The sequence below is a fragment of the Littorina saxatilis genome, linkage group LG6, assembly GCF_037325665.1.
Source record: "Littorina saxatilis isolate snail1 linkage group LG6, US_GU_Lsax_2.0, whole genome shotgun sequence".
NCBI lineage: Eukaryota > Metazoa > Mollusca > Gastropoda > Littorinimorpha > Littorinidae > Littorina > Littorina saxatilis.
The window spans coordinates 42833230-42851619 of record NC_090250.1 but is presented as its reverse complement, the minus strand read 5'-3'; the positions used below and the strand labels follow the sequence as shown (position 1 = coordinate 42851619).

At 41.2% G+C, this 18390-nt stretch overlaps 2 protein-coding genes across 4 annotated transcripts in view; one reads left to right on the top strand and one right to left on the bottom strand.

Annotated features, from left to right (window-relative positions):
* Positions 1–18390, bottom strand: part of LOC138969280 (ankyrin repeat and LEM domain-containing protein 2-like) — a 68480-nt gene that overhangs the window by 23188 nt on the left and 26902 nt on the right. For all 3 annotated transcript variants that reach the window (XM_070342034.1, XM_070342035.1, XM_070342036.1), the window contains one exon: positions 18031–18153. In XM_070342034.1, coding sequence (XP_070198135.1) covers positions 18031–18153 — 123 coding nt within the window. The remainder of the gene's footprint in view (positions 1–18030; positions 18154–18390) is intronic.
* LOC138969281 (phosphatidylinositol 3,4,5-trisphosphate 3-phosphatase TPTE2-like) overlaps positions 15105–18390 on the top strand; it is a 113064-nt gene continuing 109778 nt past the window's right edge. The window contains exon 1 of the mRNA XM_070342037.1: positions 15105–15794. Within this exon, the coding sequence (XP_070198138.1) occupies positions 15551–15794 (244 nt within the window). The 5' untranslated portion in view covers positions 15105–15550. The remainder of the gene's footprint in view (positions 15795–18390) is intronic.

The following is an 18390-nucleotide window of genomic DNA, read 5'->3' as shown; positions in this document are numbered from 1 at the left end:
TCTGTTGTTGCTTGAAATTTAATTGACCCACTATTTTCCCACAACATCAGTGCACAACTGGATCAAAAGAAGGCGGTATTTTCGTAGCTTATACGGCTAAAATGTATTGAAAGCTGTAACATGCAAGTTATGCGTGTCGTAGCCTTGGGTTTTTGAACTTTGAGTTGATCTATTTCCGTATTTTGCATGCAGAGCCACCAAAACCAATAGGTGTTCTAAGCATAAGCTAGTCCACATCTCTATTACACGAAGTGTGTGCTTGGGTGTATGTCATATCAATAAAACAGCTTTGAATGCAATGTCTTGGTTTCTGGAAGCAAAATTTGTCAAGAAGTCTTTAAATGCGGGCACTGTGAGCTATATTTTCAACGATCACTTTAATGCAGCAAAATGAGAATTATATGACTTGAGGTACATGTTAGACACCCACTTTAGTTACATCGTGTATTTTAGGAAGCTGTTTTAGTGATATGTTTAGACCTACTACCCTTCTTCATGTTATGAAGACCGTACACTAAGACAAATCGGACGCCTCGTTTTGGCGCAAGTCCTAACTTTTAAAATCTAAATAATAAATTGACAGCTTGTAACACAAACATTCTTAAAGGCACAGTAAGCATCCCGTAAACCATCACAGATACTGTCAGGCTTTTACACACGGTACAAACACCCTTCCATTTGAACGCTCACCAAAACGGGAACATCCTAGGTGCCATACGCAAAGAGCGAGCAATTTTCAAAGAATTAATTTTGCGGAGAGAGTGTCAGAGACAATCGGACCGTGGTGCGTAACTTTTAAAATCTAAATAATAAATTGACAGCTTGTTACACAAACATTCTTAAATCATAAAAGAATTCTTTTTTCATCAAGACAAGATCAGTACAATTCGTGGAAGGTATCGTCCACTGGACGACTACTATCACAGAAAGTCTTTCTGTGATAGTAGTAGTCCAGTGGACGATACCTTCCGCCTGTGACCGGACTAACCAGTAGGTTTCCTAGTGCGCTAAACATTATTATTATGGCCGTGTAGACAGACGTGCGGATGTTGCGGAAAATAAGTGGTGAGATGTTCACTGAGCAGCCAACCCACACCGAGGGTCAATAACCAACTGCTGCTGCTGCCAAGAGATGACACAAAGATAAGCAATTATTAACTAACACGAAGTGTTCAGGTGAAACTAAGCACAGGCGCTCGACATGTTGAAAGTAACTTTAAAGGGATACTCGCTGGGGGAAAACACCTATTAACAAAAACTGGTCTTACAAATCGTGCCAAGTACTATACAGTTCGGGTTGGGACTTGAAATGATGTCAGGGAACAACAGGGAAATCTACATGCTGTTTTGGGGTAATCTTTGCAGACTGTACGTTCTCAATGCACTGTCTCTTCAGTCGCTTTGTCCTAGTTTTCGCCCCTAAAAAGAGCGTGTGAAAGTTGCAGGCATTTGCTAGATGAAAAGCTATAATATTCGCGCGGGTTTTGTCTGCCAGTGAGTGTTCATTATGGATGAATACTAGCACTGAAAAAAATAATGTCGATGAACAGAATCGGGACTTAAATGCAGGAGTGAACACACGGCAACCGTTACAATGATTTCATAATCATGAAGCACAGTTACGGGGCATGTTCGAATGAAGCTATTTTCAGGACTGACTGGCACCCACGAAACAAGGTTTAGCGAGTCGCACAAAATAACCACTTCTGCTTGTATCTTTTCCAGTCGCTCATGAAACGAACGTATGCTTTTTACAAGTAGGCCTATATTTATGGTCATTTACGTCTAAAACAGGAGGTGTAAAACTAAACGCATACACTAGTCTTGAGCACACAATGTCAGAGAGAGAGAGAGAGAGAGAGAGAGAGAGAGAGAGAGAGAGAGAGAGAGAGAGAGAGAGAGAGAGAGAGAGAGAGAGAAAGGGAGAGAGAGAGAGAGAGAGAGCACCAATAACAACAACCACCGCCAACGCACACTTGTCTGTCGCAGGAAAAAAAGCAAGCGTCTGGCAAGTGACGACTTTTGAACAAAACGGGGAGAAAAGAGTCCATCGGTCTGGCGCAACATTTTCTCCGCCTAACTGGCGTCCTTGGCATATAATCCAGTAAAGCATTCTTACTCTGACGGTTTGACAGACCTCCGATCAGCTCACATGCGCTCAAGTATTCCCAGGAGCTTGCACATTTATGGGAGTGGTGCTGCCTGTATTGTAACATCGCTGGCCGCCTACGTCAGTGTGCTGCTAGTGGGATACGGTGTCACGATTTCATCTTTCGCCTGTGTACATATAAATTTCCCCCTCGATATATACTCTAGACTGGTAAGGTACACAAGGTCGCTTATCAGTACTATCGAAGGGTGTTTTTTTGTTCAGTGTAGAGTTTATACTAGATCAACGAGGCCGAGAATCGAAATATCAACACGGCGAAAGATGAAAACGTCACACCGGCAAGTGTCATTGATCGAAGAAGGCCTGGGAGTTTCCAGCTGTGCTCATAAAACAGAGCTACAGAACAGGTCGGAGTGGGATCTCATGTGTTGCATTGTGGTGGAAAGAGTGTGTGTGTGTGTGTGTGTGTGTGTGTGTGTGAGAGAGAGAGAGAGAGAGAGAGAGAGAGAGAGAGAGAGAGAGAGAGAGAGAGAGAGAGACGAGGGTCGTGGTGTCTGTGTGTGTGTATATGTTACAGTCAAAACGGGAAATGATTTGATCAGTCATTACCGGAATTGCCTAAAATCTTTAGGCATTACCCGTAAATGACTAACCTTTGTGAATATTTTTTACCCTTATTGCCTGACTGCTAGTCAAGAAAATGTGGAATGTGAATACTAGCTCACTCGGCTTTTTGTCAATTACCAATACACATTATGTGAACTCTTGTTAACTGTAGAATTTTTTCCACAATTATGATTCACGATCACACTCGCTGAAGCACAGAAAGAGTTTGTAGATCAACACAGCCAGTATGGAATTGGAAAAGAAGTTAAATTTACAGAGGAATTGTACAAAAGGTATCAACAAACCCAAAGGTGCTTGTTACCGAAAGAGAAATATTTCGGAATCATTGATGAATGAAAGCAACTGCAACCCCAAGCAAAGAAGACAAGCAGGCAATACAAACTTCTGGCTCGGTGAGTAATTAAATCTGTCTCTGTCTCTCTCTCTCAGTCTCTCTCTCTCTCCCTCTGTCTCTCTCTCTCTCTCTCTGTCTTTTTTGTTGTTGTTGTTGTTGTGATTTTTGATATGTTTGTAAAGAAGACAAGCAGGCAATACAAACTTCTGGCTAGATGAGTAATTAACTAGACTCTCTCTCTCTCTCTCTCTCTCTCTCTCTCTCTCTCTCTCTCTCTCTCTCTCTCTCTCTCTCTCTCTCTCTCTCTCTCTCTCTCTCTCTCTCTCTCTCTCTCTCTTTCTCGTGATATTAAATGAATCATATGTTGTATTCCAGATATGAAGTTTTGCAGTGTGGCCACATGGAGAAGCTGATCAAGAAACGTACGACACCTGAAGACTCTCCAATCTTCTTTGTGACTATTGAAGACACCTTCGACATTATTAAAACTGCACACATAGCAACTGGTCATGGTGGTCGTGACCGCATGCTGAAAGAGCTTGAAAAAAAGTTTGCTAATGTTTTGAGAGAAAGCGTTGAACTGTTCAAGTCTTTTTGTAAGGTTTGCCAGGAAAAAACAAAACGGAAGAGAACCAAAGGAGTGGTTGTTCGACCCATTCTGTCCCATGAATTCGCGTTCAGGGGTCAAGTGGATCTCATTGACTTTCAGTCAATGCAGGATGGACAATACAGGTGGATCATGGTATATCAGGACCATCTTACCAAATTTGTCGTGCTTCGACCACTCCGTTCCAAACGAGCAAGTGAAGTTGCGCTACAGCTTGTTGACATTTTTACTTTGATTGGAGCCCCCGTTATTCTACAGTCAGATAATGGATCTGAGTTCACCGCTTTCATCATAAGGGAACTGCGGGAAATCTGGCCGGAACTCAAAATCGTCCACGGAAAGCCACGGCATCCCCAGAGCCAGGGTTCAGTCGAGAGAGCGAACTCCGACATTAAAGATATATATGCTAATTGCATGGATGACGGACAATCAAACGACGGGTTGGTCATTGGGACTCAGATTTGTGCAGTTTGCTAAAAACAGATCCCACAGCGCAGGCATCGGGCGATCTCCCTACCTGGCAATGTTTGGAGTGGAACCAAGAGTGGGCCTCAGTTCCACATCTCTGCATGTGGATTTGATTGATCGGTTGCAGACAGAAGATGATCTCCAGGCTATTGCATGTTCCACTGCATCGCCACAAGCCGAACTGGGGCCAGATGCCTCTGTCATTTTGAATGAAACGGTAGATGGCGGAACAGAGGACACCACTGAAGATTTTCCAAATAACTCAGCAGCTGCTGTGGTTTTGAACGAATTGGCGGCAGGTGGATCAGTTGATCTCATGGAAGATCTTCCAAATGAACCTGTAGGACCGGATGTTTCTGGACTTTTCAACAAAGTGAGTGCAGGTGAATCCTATGACATCACAGATATTCACACTCCGTCTCCATCAATCAACACAGTCGAGGATGTCATCACAGTACCGACAGACTGTGACGCACAAGAAGTTATCGGTGTTCTGTTCCCACCTGGCAATTGTGCATCTGGGGTTTCAACCACAACAGTTGACGTACACGTACAATCTTTCTCGGCCATGGCTGAAAACCAAAGAGCACTCCTTCTCTTGGAAAAGCGACAGCAAGACATTATGTCTCAGCGTCAAGCCAGTCGAGAGTGCCAAGAAAAGCAGGCAGAACGGATGGTAAAGAGGAGCAGGGTGGAACTTTGTCCTGCAGAAAAGGGTGACAATGTTGCCGTGCCGATTCCACTCGTTGACAGAGGCCGAGGGGACCCCAGAAACATTTTGGCAGTTGTCTTGGATAGGCGAGATAACAACACGTACACTCTTGCAACAAAACATGGGATTCTAAAAGGTTCGTATCAAAGGAGTGGGTTTGAACTATGTCCACAAAAACTCCTGGATACGGCAGACCTTAACTGTGACACAATCCTGAGCCTGCGAGAAACAGTTATTCGCGGATCACAGAGTGGTGGGCAGGGTTATATCAAGTGCAACTGTGCAGGAACAAAAAAGTGTGTGTGTGTGTGTGTGTGTGTGTGTGTGTGTGTGTGTGTGTGTGTGCGTGTGCGTGCGTGCGTGTGTGTGTGTCATTTACTTCAATTTTCCATTGATTTATTCTATTTTACTCCAGATTTCTGTTCAATTTATCGAATGTGTATTTGTCATTACAGCGTCAAAGTGTGTGTTCAAGACGGTTTAGTTGCAAGGGGTATTGACAGGGGGAGGGAGAGAGAAAGAGAGAGAGGGAGAGAGACAGAGAGAGAGGGAGAGACAGAGAGAGAGACAGACAGACAGGCAGAGAGAGAGAGACAAAGAGAGAGAGAGAGAGGCACAGACAGAGAGAGACAAAGACAGAGAGAGAGATAATTCCATTTTCTTTAAATTTCTGTTCATTTTATCTTTTCTTTATTCCAAATTTCTGTTCATTTTATCTAATGTGTATTTGAAATAAAAGATTGACAAATGTTTAACATCAGAGTTGCGAATAGATTGAGAGATTATGCGGTTCGGGGTTTGAGCGCTTTATGGCGAAGGGAGTGCGTTCTATATAGCATTTCTATTGGCCGATCTGAGAAGTACACGCATTTAGTGCGCGTTTTATAGCAATTGGCTTTCGCACACACGGGTGCAACCTTCGTGTCTACCACTCTGTGTGTTTTATAGCCTTTACAACCAAATAAATTTAATGTGTTTTTGCTTGATTTTTGAATTATTACTAAGTTTAATATTGACTTATGTTAAATATTGTATGGAAACACAATATCATGCATAATTGGATAAAAATTAGATGATTGTGGGGGAGCAAACTATGAAGACTCACAATTTTTGTAATAATGGGATTCATCTCAGAACATTTAGTTCATGTTCAGTCATTACTGGTAATGTCTAGAGCATATTTTTAGTCATTTACGGGTAATGACTAAAGATTTTAGGCATTTCCAGTAATGACTGATCAAAACCGTCATTTCCGGAAATGACTAAAACTTTTAGTCATTACCCGTAATGACTGATTTCCCGTTTTGACTGTAACATATATATTATAGCCAGGGGTGGGACTCACTTGTGATGAAAAACGAGGAAATCCCTTTTTTTCTAGGGGGGTTGGGGGCATGCTCCCCCGATTTTTTTAAAAATGGTACCTACATTAAAATCTGTGCAATTTCACGCCGGTACCTCCGCTGCACCCGAAAAAAGCCAGATGTCAATAAATAACCAATAATTACATTCCAATTCTCTTCAGCTTGTTTGATAAGCTTGATTTTCCGTAATAATTGTGGAACGTCAATATTTACATATAATTCACTTAAAAAGCATAAACAATTGAAGCTCAGAGTTCAGAATTGAATCAAGGGAAAGAATAAAACCGATGATGGGATGCTATAACACCTTAGGTCAAAGTACAAACGCCAGTTACGTGATGATATGTCATTTTGGAGAAAACAGAGAAGATTTAGTGCAGAAATTCACCTCTCGTGGCATTTAAGCAGTGAATGCAAACCCCATTTGTCAAGTAAAGTCATGAGGTCACAAGAAGTGCCTTTTTCTGCACTCCAGAACATTACGCAAGAAGCAGACTGTGATTTACATTTCTTTCTTTTACAGTAGTGAGGACAATTATTAACAAGAAGGGCAAAGCCCATACGACTCACATGCTTGACCTTGACCTTTACATGACCTTGACCTTCACATAGGAAGTACAATGGTGCTTATTGGCTCTTTCTACTATGAGATATGGTCACTTTTAGTGGTTCACTACCTTATTTTGGTCACATTTCATAAGGGTCAAAGTGACCTTGACCTTGATCATATGTGACCAAATGTGTCTCATGATGAAAGCATAACATGTGCCCCACATAATTTTTAAGTTTGAAACAGTTATCTTCCATAGTTCAGGGTCAAGGTCACTTCAAAATATGTATACAATCCAACTTTGAAGAGCTCCTGTGACCTTGACCTTGAAGCAAGGTAAACCAAACTGGTATCAAAAGATGGGGCTTACTTTGCCCTATATATCATATATAGGTGAGGTATTCAATCTCAAAAACTTCAGAGAAAATGGGAAAAATGTGAAAAATAGCTGTTTTTTAGACAACATTTATGGCCCCTGCGACCTTGACCTTGAAGCAAGGTCAAGATGCTATGTATGTTTTTTGGGGCCTTGTCATCATACACCATCTTGCCAAATTTGGTACTGATAGACTGAATAGTGTCCAAGAAATATCCAACGTTAAAGTTTTCCGGACGGACGTCCGGACGGACGTCCGGACGGACGACTCGGGTGAGTACATAGACTCACTTTTGCTTCGCATGTGAGTCAATAACACATGACAACCGCTACAGAACGTTATGCAAGAAGAAAACTGATTTACATTGATTGATTCATTTAACAATAATGAGGACAATCATGATTGACACATGACAACTTTTTAAAATAAAATCTGTAACCGTATCTCTTTCATTTGTGTTTTGGTGTGTGTATTTGTTCAGGGGGGGGGGGGGGAGCATGTGTGTGTGTGTGGCTGAGACAGACAATACTTTATTCACTGTAGTACTGGCCCAGATGCGCAGCAAATTCGTGCCCAGGTCAGTATACAGCCCTCAAAACAGAGACATAGCCGGGTGCGCGGCAACAAAATCGTTCAATGACGCTAGAGATTCAAGAAATATGACGCAACCGCATGAATTTATACTACACCACTTGAGCCATATGCCATATGCCAACAAATAACCAATAATTATATTCCAATTCTATACAGCTTGTTTGATAAGCTTGATTTTCCGTAATAACTGTGGAAGGTTCGAATTTACACACGTACTTCACTGGCCCCGTGCGCAGCACATAAGTGCCCCGGTGCGCAGACCTCAAAATAGAGACATGGCCCCGGTGCGCAGCAACAAAATCGTTCAGTGACGGTAGAGATTCAACAAATATGATTCAACCACGTGAAGTTAGTAGACACCACTTGAGCCAAATGTCAACAAATAACCAATAATTACATTCCAATTATCTGCAGCTTGTTTGTAAGCTTGATTTTCCGTAATAACTGTGGAAAGTCAGAATTTGCACATAATTCACTGGAAAAGCATAAATAATCGAAGCTCATGCAGAGTTCACAATTGAATCGAGGAAAAGAATAAAATCGATGATGGGATGCTATAACACCTTAGGTCGAAGTACAAACGCCAGTTTCGTGATGATATGTCATTTTGGAGAAAACAGAGAAGATTTAGTGCAGAAATTCACCTCTCGTGGCTCGGCCCAGGTGTGCAGCAAGGGGCCCCGGCTATTTTCGGTGTGCAGCGGAGGTACCGGCGTGAATTTGGTGCATTCTGAGGCTAAAATTCAACTCGTTTGGATCAGGTGAAAAAAGACATTCTCCTCACACCCCCCCCCCCCCCCAAAAAAAAAAAAAAACCCACACAAACAACACCAACCAAACAAAAAACACTTTAACACAACAATAGTAACATTGTAATGGTGCATACTAATGTAATGAACCATGTATCCATAATCCAATACTGGCAATAGTATGATCCAAGTGACGCCCCAATGCATTGAAACTCAAAATGACTATTAGTTATTAGGAGTTTTCAGTCAGCACTATTTAACTCTCAAGCCTCCAGTGTTCTGTTCCACCTTCACTTCTCTCCATATCATTCAGTCAACAAGTTATAGATACTGTGATGAAATGGGACGCGGAATAATAGATTACCCCAGCGGAATTCGTAAGTTGTGTCCGCGGAAATCTGCGGATTCGCGGAAAAGTCCCACCCCTGATAGCAATTCAGAGTAAACTACTGGACCGATCCTTATGAAATTTTACATGAGAGTTACAAGATATTTATTCACCAATTTTGCAAAAGGATTTCATCTTGGCACGGCACGGTAAAAATAAAAAATAAAAACCAACCAGACACATATGCAGACACACATCACCATGCATGCATACATACGTACATTACACTGTCATGCACACACAGACACAACTCACACACACACACACACACACAATTATTTACATACTCACACATAACCAGCCACATATCTACATCACAAATTCACATCGTCGCCTTGTAAAGGTAAAAACCATATCAGTTTAAAAGGGGTGCCAGTAATATCAATGCAACATTAGTGAATACTAGAACAATACCTAACAAGAAGAGCAAACGCTCGATCGAGTCACTTTCGCAGTTCTGAATATTATATGAGGCATCAGATGGACAGGAAGAAATTGCTATTCACAACACAATGAGTCACATTCACATAAAATTTGAGCCCGGTCACTTTTATAGTTTCCGAGAAAAGCCCAACGTTAAGTTGTGTGTTGCCGAACAGAAAAGGCTAGTTATCTCCCTTGTTTTTCTGATAACGTTCGTAAAAGGCTACAGATGTAAATACTTTGATGTAAAGAATAATCCTACAAAGTTTCAATCACATCCGATGAACTTTGTCAAAGATATAAAATGTCTAATTTTTCCTTTGACGCTGACCTGTGACCTTAAAAAAGGTCAAAGGTCAACGAAACCATCGTTAAAGTGTAGAGGTCATTGGAGGTCACGACTAAACAAAATATGAGCCCGATCGCTTTGATAGTTTCCGAGAAAAGTCCAACGTTAAGGTGGTGTCTACGGACGGCCGGCCGGCCGGCCGACCGGCCGGACAGACTAACACTGACCGATTACATAGAGTCACTTTTTCTCAAGTGACTCAAAAATTATAATCCATTTAAAAGTAAGTAGTACACGTAATTATTATCATTTAGTCAGATCATCACATAAAATTATATAATCATAATCTAGCCAGTTAGACAGTTTAAAACAACAGTATTAACAGACTATCACAGATCTACTCAAGCACCTGAACATAGTCACATTGCACAAAACTACTACCATCACAGAACTACTCAAGCACCTAAAAAATAAGGACCATTCCACATTGCACATACTTCCACTATCACAAGTTATGAGAACAGTAATGGAATGCAGTGAAAGGACTAAGTAACAAAAGAACCCCCCCCCCCCCTCCCCCCCAATCCTATAACTACAGTATATTACAACGTCTTCTCTACAGGAGTTGTCAGTACAGCATGGGGGATGAAGCTAGAATGATATCCCCAGAGGATTTTTTAATTTTTTTTTTATAAATGTCTTTGATGACGTCATATCCGGCTTTTTGTAAAAGTTGAGATGGCACTGTCACACCCTCATTTTTCAATGAAATTGATTGACATTTTGGCCAAGCAATTTTTGACAAAGGCCGGACTTTGGTATTGCATTTCAGCTTGAAGCCTTACACATCAAGGGGTTACTAAATGTGTGTTCAAATCGCTCGACAGATACATTACACATTTTGTGCACAGGTTCCTCTAAGCAATATGGACACATCTGTGCAAAGAAAAAAGGTAGTTGCCTTATTAACCTTTTTTTTAGAAGTTTTTTACTGGGGGTTGTCAAGTACGATTTTGCAAAAAACACTGTGATTCTTAACGTGATCCTAACTAACATATTTAGCTCTACAAATGATAAATGAAACATTACTTTGTCATTTGTGTAGATAAATGAATGAAGAGTATCACTTTATCATAATACGGCACTTATCAACGTGCATTTTCAGAAAATGATCGAGGTTTCTCGAGGGCGTTCACATAAAACTATCACTCATTTAGTAGTAAAAACGTTATTAAAAAAAATTCGCTCGACAGATCATAACTAAATTTGAACACAGCTAAGTTCACTGTATACAGATACAATACCTGTAAACAAAATAAATTGTTGCCTTATTGTCTACTTCACAATTATTCCCGCACCAACCCCACCCCCATATCTTGATTGACAAAAATGATTGAAAAAATAATTTGGGAACCCTGTATGTCAGTTGGTAGAGCCTTGAACTTGTGATCCATGAATTTGAATCAGGGGGATTAAGGGTTGGGGGTTGGAACATTTGTGTGCAAAGTTTCATAAAGATCTGTCCAGTAGATTTCTCTGAATCGCACACCTCACACACACACACACCAGGGTGGATCAGTTAGTTTGTAAGGGGGGGTGTTCTTAGAATTCAAGAGTGTAAATCGAGGTCGCTAAGCGCCCAAGCAAGACCGATCAAGGGACATACCCCCCCCCCCCCCCCCCCCTCCTCACCCTCAGAAGAAAAAAAAAATCGCTCGTGAGATCCATTACACATTTTGAGCACATGTTTCTCTGAGCTATATGTCCAAAGATGCAGCCAGAGAAAATGTTGTTTCCTTATTCACTTTTTTATAAGAATTCTTTTTCAGGGGGAGGGGGGTACCGGGTGGGCAAATATGACCTTACAAAAAACACTGTGATTCGTAACGTTATCCTAACTGATATTTTTATCTTTAGAAAAGATAAGTAAAACATTCCTTTGTGTAGATAAAAGTATGGAGAGTATCACTTTATCATAATACACTACTTATCACTGTGCATGCCGAAAATCATCGAGGATTGTCGAGGGCGTACACATACAATTATCACTCATTTAGTGGTAAAAACGTTATAACACAAAATTTGCGCGACATATCATAACCAAATTTGAACACAGCTTAGTTCACTATATACTGTTACTATACCTAAGAAAACCATGGGGTGTTTCCTTATTGCTTACACCACAATTATCCCCGCACCACCCCCACCCCCATATCTTGACTGAACAAAATTATGAAAAAATTCATTTTGGAGTCAAGTAGGTCAGTTGGTAGGGAGAAGTGTGCAAAGTTTCATAAAAATCTGTATAGTAGTTTTCTCTGAATCACAATACAAACACATACACCCAACCACTTAGTGCCCTTAGTGCATCGATACCCCCCCCCCCCCCCTCCGCCAATCCACCACCCCCCTCCTCCCCCAATCCACCACACACACACCCCTCCCCGTCCACCACTGATCACAAGCGCACAAACACACACACACACCAGGGTGGATCAAAGAGTTTGTAAGAGGAGTGTCAGTATTTATAAATCAAGAGTGTAAATCGAGGACGCGTCAAGAAAACTTCTTTCTTTATTTGGTGTTTAACGTCGTTTTCAACCATGAAGGTTATATCGCGACGGGGAAAGGGGGGGAGATGGGATAGAGCCACTTGTCAATTGTTTCTTGTTCACAAAAGCACTAATAAAAAATTGGCTCCAGGGGCTTGCAACGTAGTACAATGTATTATCTTACTGGGAGAATGCAAGTTTCCAGTACAAAGGACTTAACATTTCTTACATACTGCTTGACTAAAATCTTTACAAAAATTGACTATATTCTATACAAGAAACACTTAACCTTGTAAAAAGAGAAACAGAATCCGTTAGTTGCCTCTTACGACATGCTGGGGAGCATCGGGCAAATTCTTTCTCGTCCCAACCAATATGGGACTCCCCCTAACCCGCGGGGGGGTTATACATGTAGTAGAAATGACATCTGAGTTTTTCTTTTGTCATGAGGCTTCAAGGTAAAGGCTCTTTTCTTGATATTAATGTACTGAAAGCTATCAAATATATAATTAAATAAGAAAATTGCAGTCTTAAATTTGAGAAATTTAGGACATGAACTGTTACAGTTGACACGCCACTTTTAAAACTCAAATTTTTCATAAATATTCAAACATGTTTTGGGTGCAAACTCATTTGAGCAAATCATCATTATACACTCATAGAAATACAATCAAGAAATTTAATTTCCACTGAGCATATATGCTCTTACTTCTTCTTCTTCTTCTGCATTCGTGGGCTGAGACTCCCACGTACACTCGTGTTTTTGCACGAGTGGAATTTTTACGTGTATGACCGTTTTTACCCCGCCATTTAGGCAGCCATACGCCGATTTCGGAGGAAGCATGCTGGATATTTTCGTGTTTCTATAACCCACCGAACTCTGACATGGATTACAGGATCTTTTCCGTGCGCACTTGGTCTTGTGCTTGCGTGTACACACGAAGGGGGATAAGCCACTAGCAGGTCTGCACATAAGTTGACCTGGGAGATCGGAAAAATCTCCACACTTAACCCACCAGGCGGCCGCGGCCGGGATTCGAACCCTCGACCTTCCGATTAAGAGGCCGACGTCTTACCACCCCGCCACAGCGCCCGTCACATGCTCTTACAAAACAATGAAGTAGCTATGTGTCAAATGTCCCACTTTGAAAGTTTCGGATTTTGTCATTTTGGGGCATTCTAATAACCTTTTCAAGACCTTCCAATTGATAAAAACTGATGAAATTATCTGTACTATCTCTCTGAAGGGTTTACTTTAAGAAGGAGTGGTGCTATTAGTAACTTGCTGCTTTCATAAAGAGAAATTATTCTTGAAAGGTAGGTATCTTCTTGCTGACCACGTTTTGGCACAGGCTCATATGTATACATGTATATGGACCATGACAAAGAACTGGACACCCCAGTTTTGCACATTGAATATTCTCAAACAAACTTGGTGTATTTTCCGAAAAATGAGCGTAGTCTACACAGCATTTGAACATCCATGATTCAAACAAGCTTCACACGCGTCCCTCGCACCGCTACTTAAGTTTACCAAAAATTTTAAAACAAATGCTGTTTTCAATGTTTACTGACACAAAATATCATGTGTCAAAACACTGGATCGGCTTCGGGATGCGCTTGTGAAGAAAAGTAGTCTAGGAATTTTTTGTCGTATTTTTTGTTCACTGACCGTACTGTTCGTATTCTAGACAATCATTCGTACAAAATACGGCTAAATCGTATGGGTTCCCATGTCTGATGATCTGTGCACTGCACATGTTTTGGCTGTCACTCTTTCCCAACAATGCATGTATCCTCATGTTCTTCTGAACTAAATTCATTTTGTTGCATTGCCCTAATAAATAATTATGTGTATTTCTGAACTAAATTCTTTTTGTGGCACTGTACTAAAGCATGCACAATTCCACAATTGGTTTGTTCAAATACAAGAATTTCACAAGCACCGTGCAAAGAGTGTTCACTAAACAAAACCCACAGGACCAAGCACATACCATATCAAGATGTCGGTTGCATGCCAATTTAATGAAGTGGCTGTCAGCATTTTTAGGTGACAATAAGACGCTGAAATGTTGTTACTGTTAAACAATCGTTATTATTGCATGACCAGGTTGTACTAAGCTGAAACTATACTGAACTCCAAAAGAAACGCAAGATTAAGAAATTTAATCTCATTCTTTGGCATTTCATTTTGACGAGATATAATCGAACGAATTTCACGAAAATTGGTACAAAGCATCTTGGGGCAATGTTCTTTGATTGTCACTAACAAAAAAACGTTACCGAAAGAAAGTTTTCACCGCCAGGTTCAGTAACGCGTGTGTCCCCCATTGGCGTTGACAAGGGCCTGACATCTGGCTCTCATGGAGCGCACCAGGCGGTTGACGGTGTTCCTGGAGGTTTCTGTAGCCGGGAGGAACTGTTGGCGCAGGTGCTGACGGTAGATGACCCGGTCCTGGTGAGCAGTAGTCACACGAGGTCGTCCGCTTCTAGCGCCATCCCGGGTGCTGCCGCTGGCTTGGAATCGGGTCCACAGACGACAGATGGTCGAGGTTGCCACGCCCAACTGCCATTGCGGCGATTTCCAGCTTGCAATCGCCCGATTGCTCACTCCCTGTCAATGGCGCTCAGTCTTGGCATGCTTCTACTGTACAAATGGCTGATTTCAGACAGTGGACGGAGACAGGTTTTTGTTCCTTGTTTGAGCTGAGTACTGTTAACGAAAAAAATCAGGTCTGGCAGCTTTTGTGTGGGCTGCGCGAGCGAAAAACAGTCTCAATCTTCAGCACGCTGCAGAGAGCGCACTCTGGGCGCTGCACACGTGATTTTCACAGGCTACGTGCAGGACACTATGCTAACTCATGCTCGTGCAGAATTTTTACCTGAAACCCACCTGTAGTGCATGAATTTTAACAAAACCTTAAATAACTCTTAACTTGCGTTTCTTTTGGAGTTCAGTATAAGTTCAGCAAACATTTTAAGACGACATTTCAATTTTTTCAGAACTTGCAACGAACAGCAATTCTTCAACTTCAAGGACAAGCAGTGTTAATCGCTGACAACCAGGGAGCTGATGACTGTAGAACTACTCTTCCCAGCATCAGTTGGCACTTCAGCTTGTAGAGTGGATGTGCATGGTGTATTTTATCATCTGGACTGCTAACGTCCCACCTTGCAAAGTCCACCTTTCACAAGCTGCAGGTTATAACAATCTTTTCTTGCAATAGCTGAGCATTGGTGGAATACAAAAGACGAAGATCATTTAGCTATTTTGATTCCCGTGGGCAGGGTACATTACATGTGACTGTTCAGCACAGGTGCTGAAGTGTTTAAGACAAGAAGACTGTGATATCTTAACCTGCCTAGACAGCTCTTCGATGATACTCTTTGGGTTGAGCTGAACGAAATGTCAGGTCATGCACCAAAGAGTGCTTCTAGCAAGGAGAGTGTAACCTCGCAAAGTTCGGTTGAATCTACGCAATCTGTGCAAGCAGATTCCAATAACATACAAGTCAACATGAAAGAAGAGCGTTCAGACTCTTCAGATGATGAGGACCAGGAAAACCCACCCAATCAACCAGAAAAGATAACCGATAAGATTATTATTGACAACCCAAACGCGCTCAACGTTAAACGGATTTCTTCAGCTGGTGAGTATAGTTCATTTGTGTCTGTGATTGGTTTAAGTTATCTGTTGTGATAGCATTAGTCATTTGACCTTCATGTCTGATAAGTGTGAAATTAGTATCAGCATTACACTGTATTATAAACAAAAGCTGGTGTTTTTATGGGCATAATGGTGACAGAGCAAGAAAATTCATCAGTAGAACAAGAAGGGCAAAGCCCATACGACTCACATGCTTGACCTTGACCTTTACATGACCTTAATTCAAGACATAGGAAACTAGTCAATTAGGCAATAGCCACCGCCATTTGACATGTTGAGGTTGTAAGTAAACATTTTTCTCATGTTTTGTGATTGAATGGAAACCGAATCGCGAAGCGATGAGGTTTTCATTCCAATCACAAAACATGAGAAAAATGTTTACTTACAACCGAAACATGTCAAATGGCGGTGGCTATTTCCATTCTACTTTACTCACCAACAGTGGAACTCGATCTTGCTGAATGACACACTGGGAAAAACGTTCCTTTCCATAAAAATGTCATTGCTTTCGTCGACTATTTACCTCACGTACCTTTTTTCCACACTGCGCAGCTGATTCATTGACATTGAGGCTATCCTGAATATGTTACACAGCGAGAACTGACACTATAGGAACTGAAGTATTTGTTTTTCATTTCTAAACTTTGTTGGTCATGATCACGTTCCAAAAATATTCATGTCGCCAAACGAACAGGACGTGACGTCGATTTGCCTTTTCATTCACTACAATACTCTTCCGGTCTCGGCTACAGGTATTTGTTTTGTTTCTGTTTCAGTGAAGCAAGTAAAAAAAAAAAAAAGTGTTTGCGCATGTCTGTTTGTTTATCGAGACCATTATGACGTATCTATTTGTCGTCTTCATTCTCATCCAGTGTTCTGTCTCTGCGTGGCCCACTGACACTTGTGCGCTGGCTCCTTTGTCAGCTTCATGGAGTGTGGCATGTTCGTTTTGTTTTCTTCCTTCTTCTGCTATAAATTGCTTGATGTCTTCATCATTCTCCCATTCTGAGTCACTCAGTGATGAGAGACTCAACTCGAAGTTGCCTTCAGATTCCATTTTGACAGTTGCTAACTCTTGTGATTATGGAGTGACGAAACCTCCTTGGGTCACCAGCATAATGAATATGATAAAGTTCGAGGGTAGACAGCCATTATTGATACCATTGTGTTCATACACGAAAATGATATTCATACACTCCACAAAACATGTGAAAATCACCATGCTTCACAAAACATGGGCAATCATCATTTTCTCATGTTTCTAAACCAATGAAATTGCCAGATTTTGATTTTTACTCATAGAGTATTGTAGAATGGTGCTTATTGGCTCTTTCTACCATGAGATATGGTCACTTTTAGTGGTTCACTACCTTATTTTGGTCACATTTCATAAGGGTCAAAGTGACCTTGACCTTGATCATATGTGACCAAATGTGTCTCATGATGAAAGCATAACATGTGCCCCACCTAATTTTTAAGTTTGAAACAGTTATCTTCCATAGTTCAGGGTCAAGGTCACTTCAAAATATGTATACAATCCAACTTTGAAGAGCTCCTGTGACCTTGACCTTGAAGCAAGGTAAACCAAACTGGTATCAAAAGATGGGGCTTACTTTGCCCTATATATATATATATATATATCATATATAGGTGAGGTATTCAATCTCAAAAACTTCAGAGAAAATGTGAAAAATGTGAAAAATAGCTGTTTTTTAGACAACATTTATGGCCCCTGCGACCTTGACCTTGAAGCAAGGTCAAGATGCTATGTATGTTTTTTGGGGCCTTGTCATCATACACCATCTTGCCAAATTTGGTACTGATAGACTGAATAGTGTCCAAGAAATATCCAACGTTAAAGTTTTCCGGACGTCCGGACGGACGGGCGAGTACATAGACTCACTTTTGCTTCGCATGTGAGTCAAAAAAGCTTCTTGCTGGTTACATTTGTGGTTAGATATCACACAGACAGGATCATGATTTCATTCTTCTTCTAAGACAGAAGCTGACCAGAACCATCAGAATACACACACAAGGCTTATTTTATGGGTAGATGATTGTAGGTAATACACAAGTGTCATGTGTGGGACATGCATCCCCCATCCCTTTTTGTGTCAAAAAAGCTGTAGTCAGTAGATGTTGCTCTGATTTCCTTAAAATCATGTCTGCTTACACACATACACATGCACAAGCAGAAAACATTTAACCGAAATACTTACAGTTTCTGGTTTTTCACAAAACTTGTTGATCCTGTGTCTGTCTGTTACTGAGAATGCAACCAAGCATCGCACTACAGCAGTATGTCCCATCTTGCAGGCAATGTGAAGAGGGGTTTCACCTGACTGTTGAAGCAGTAAAATGTCTTTATCAATCATAACACCATCATGCAAGATGGCACAGGAAAAAAGTTACAACTGCTTGAATATTAACATCTATATATATATATACGACTTGTGTCTGTCTGTTTGTCTGTCTGTCTGTCTGTCTGTCTGTTCGCGATGCACGGCCAAAGTTCTCGGTGGATCTTTTTCAAATTTGGACACCGTATTCAGCTACACCCCGGACACAACCTCATCGAT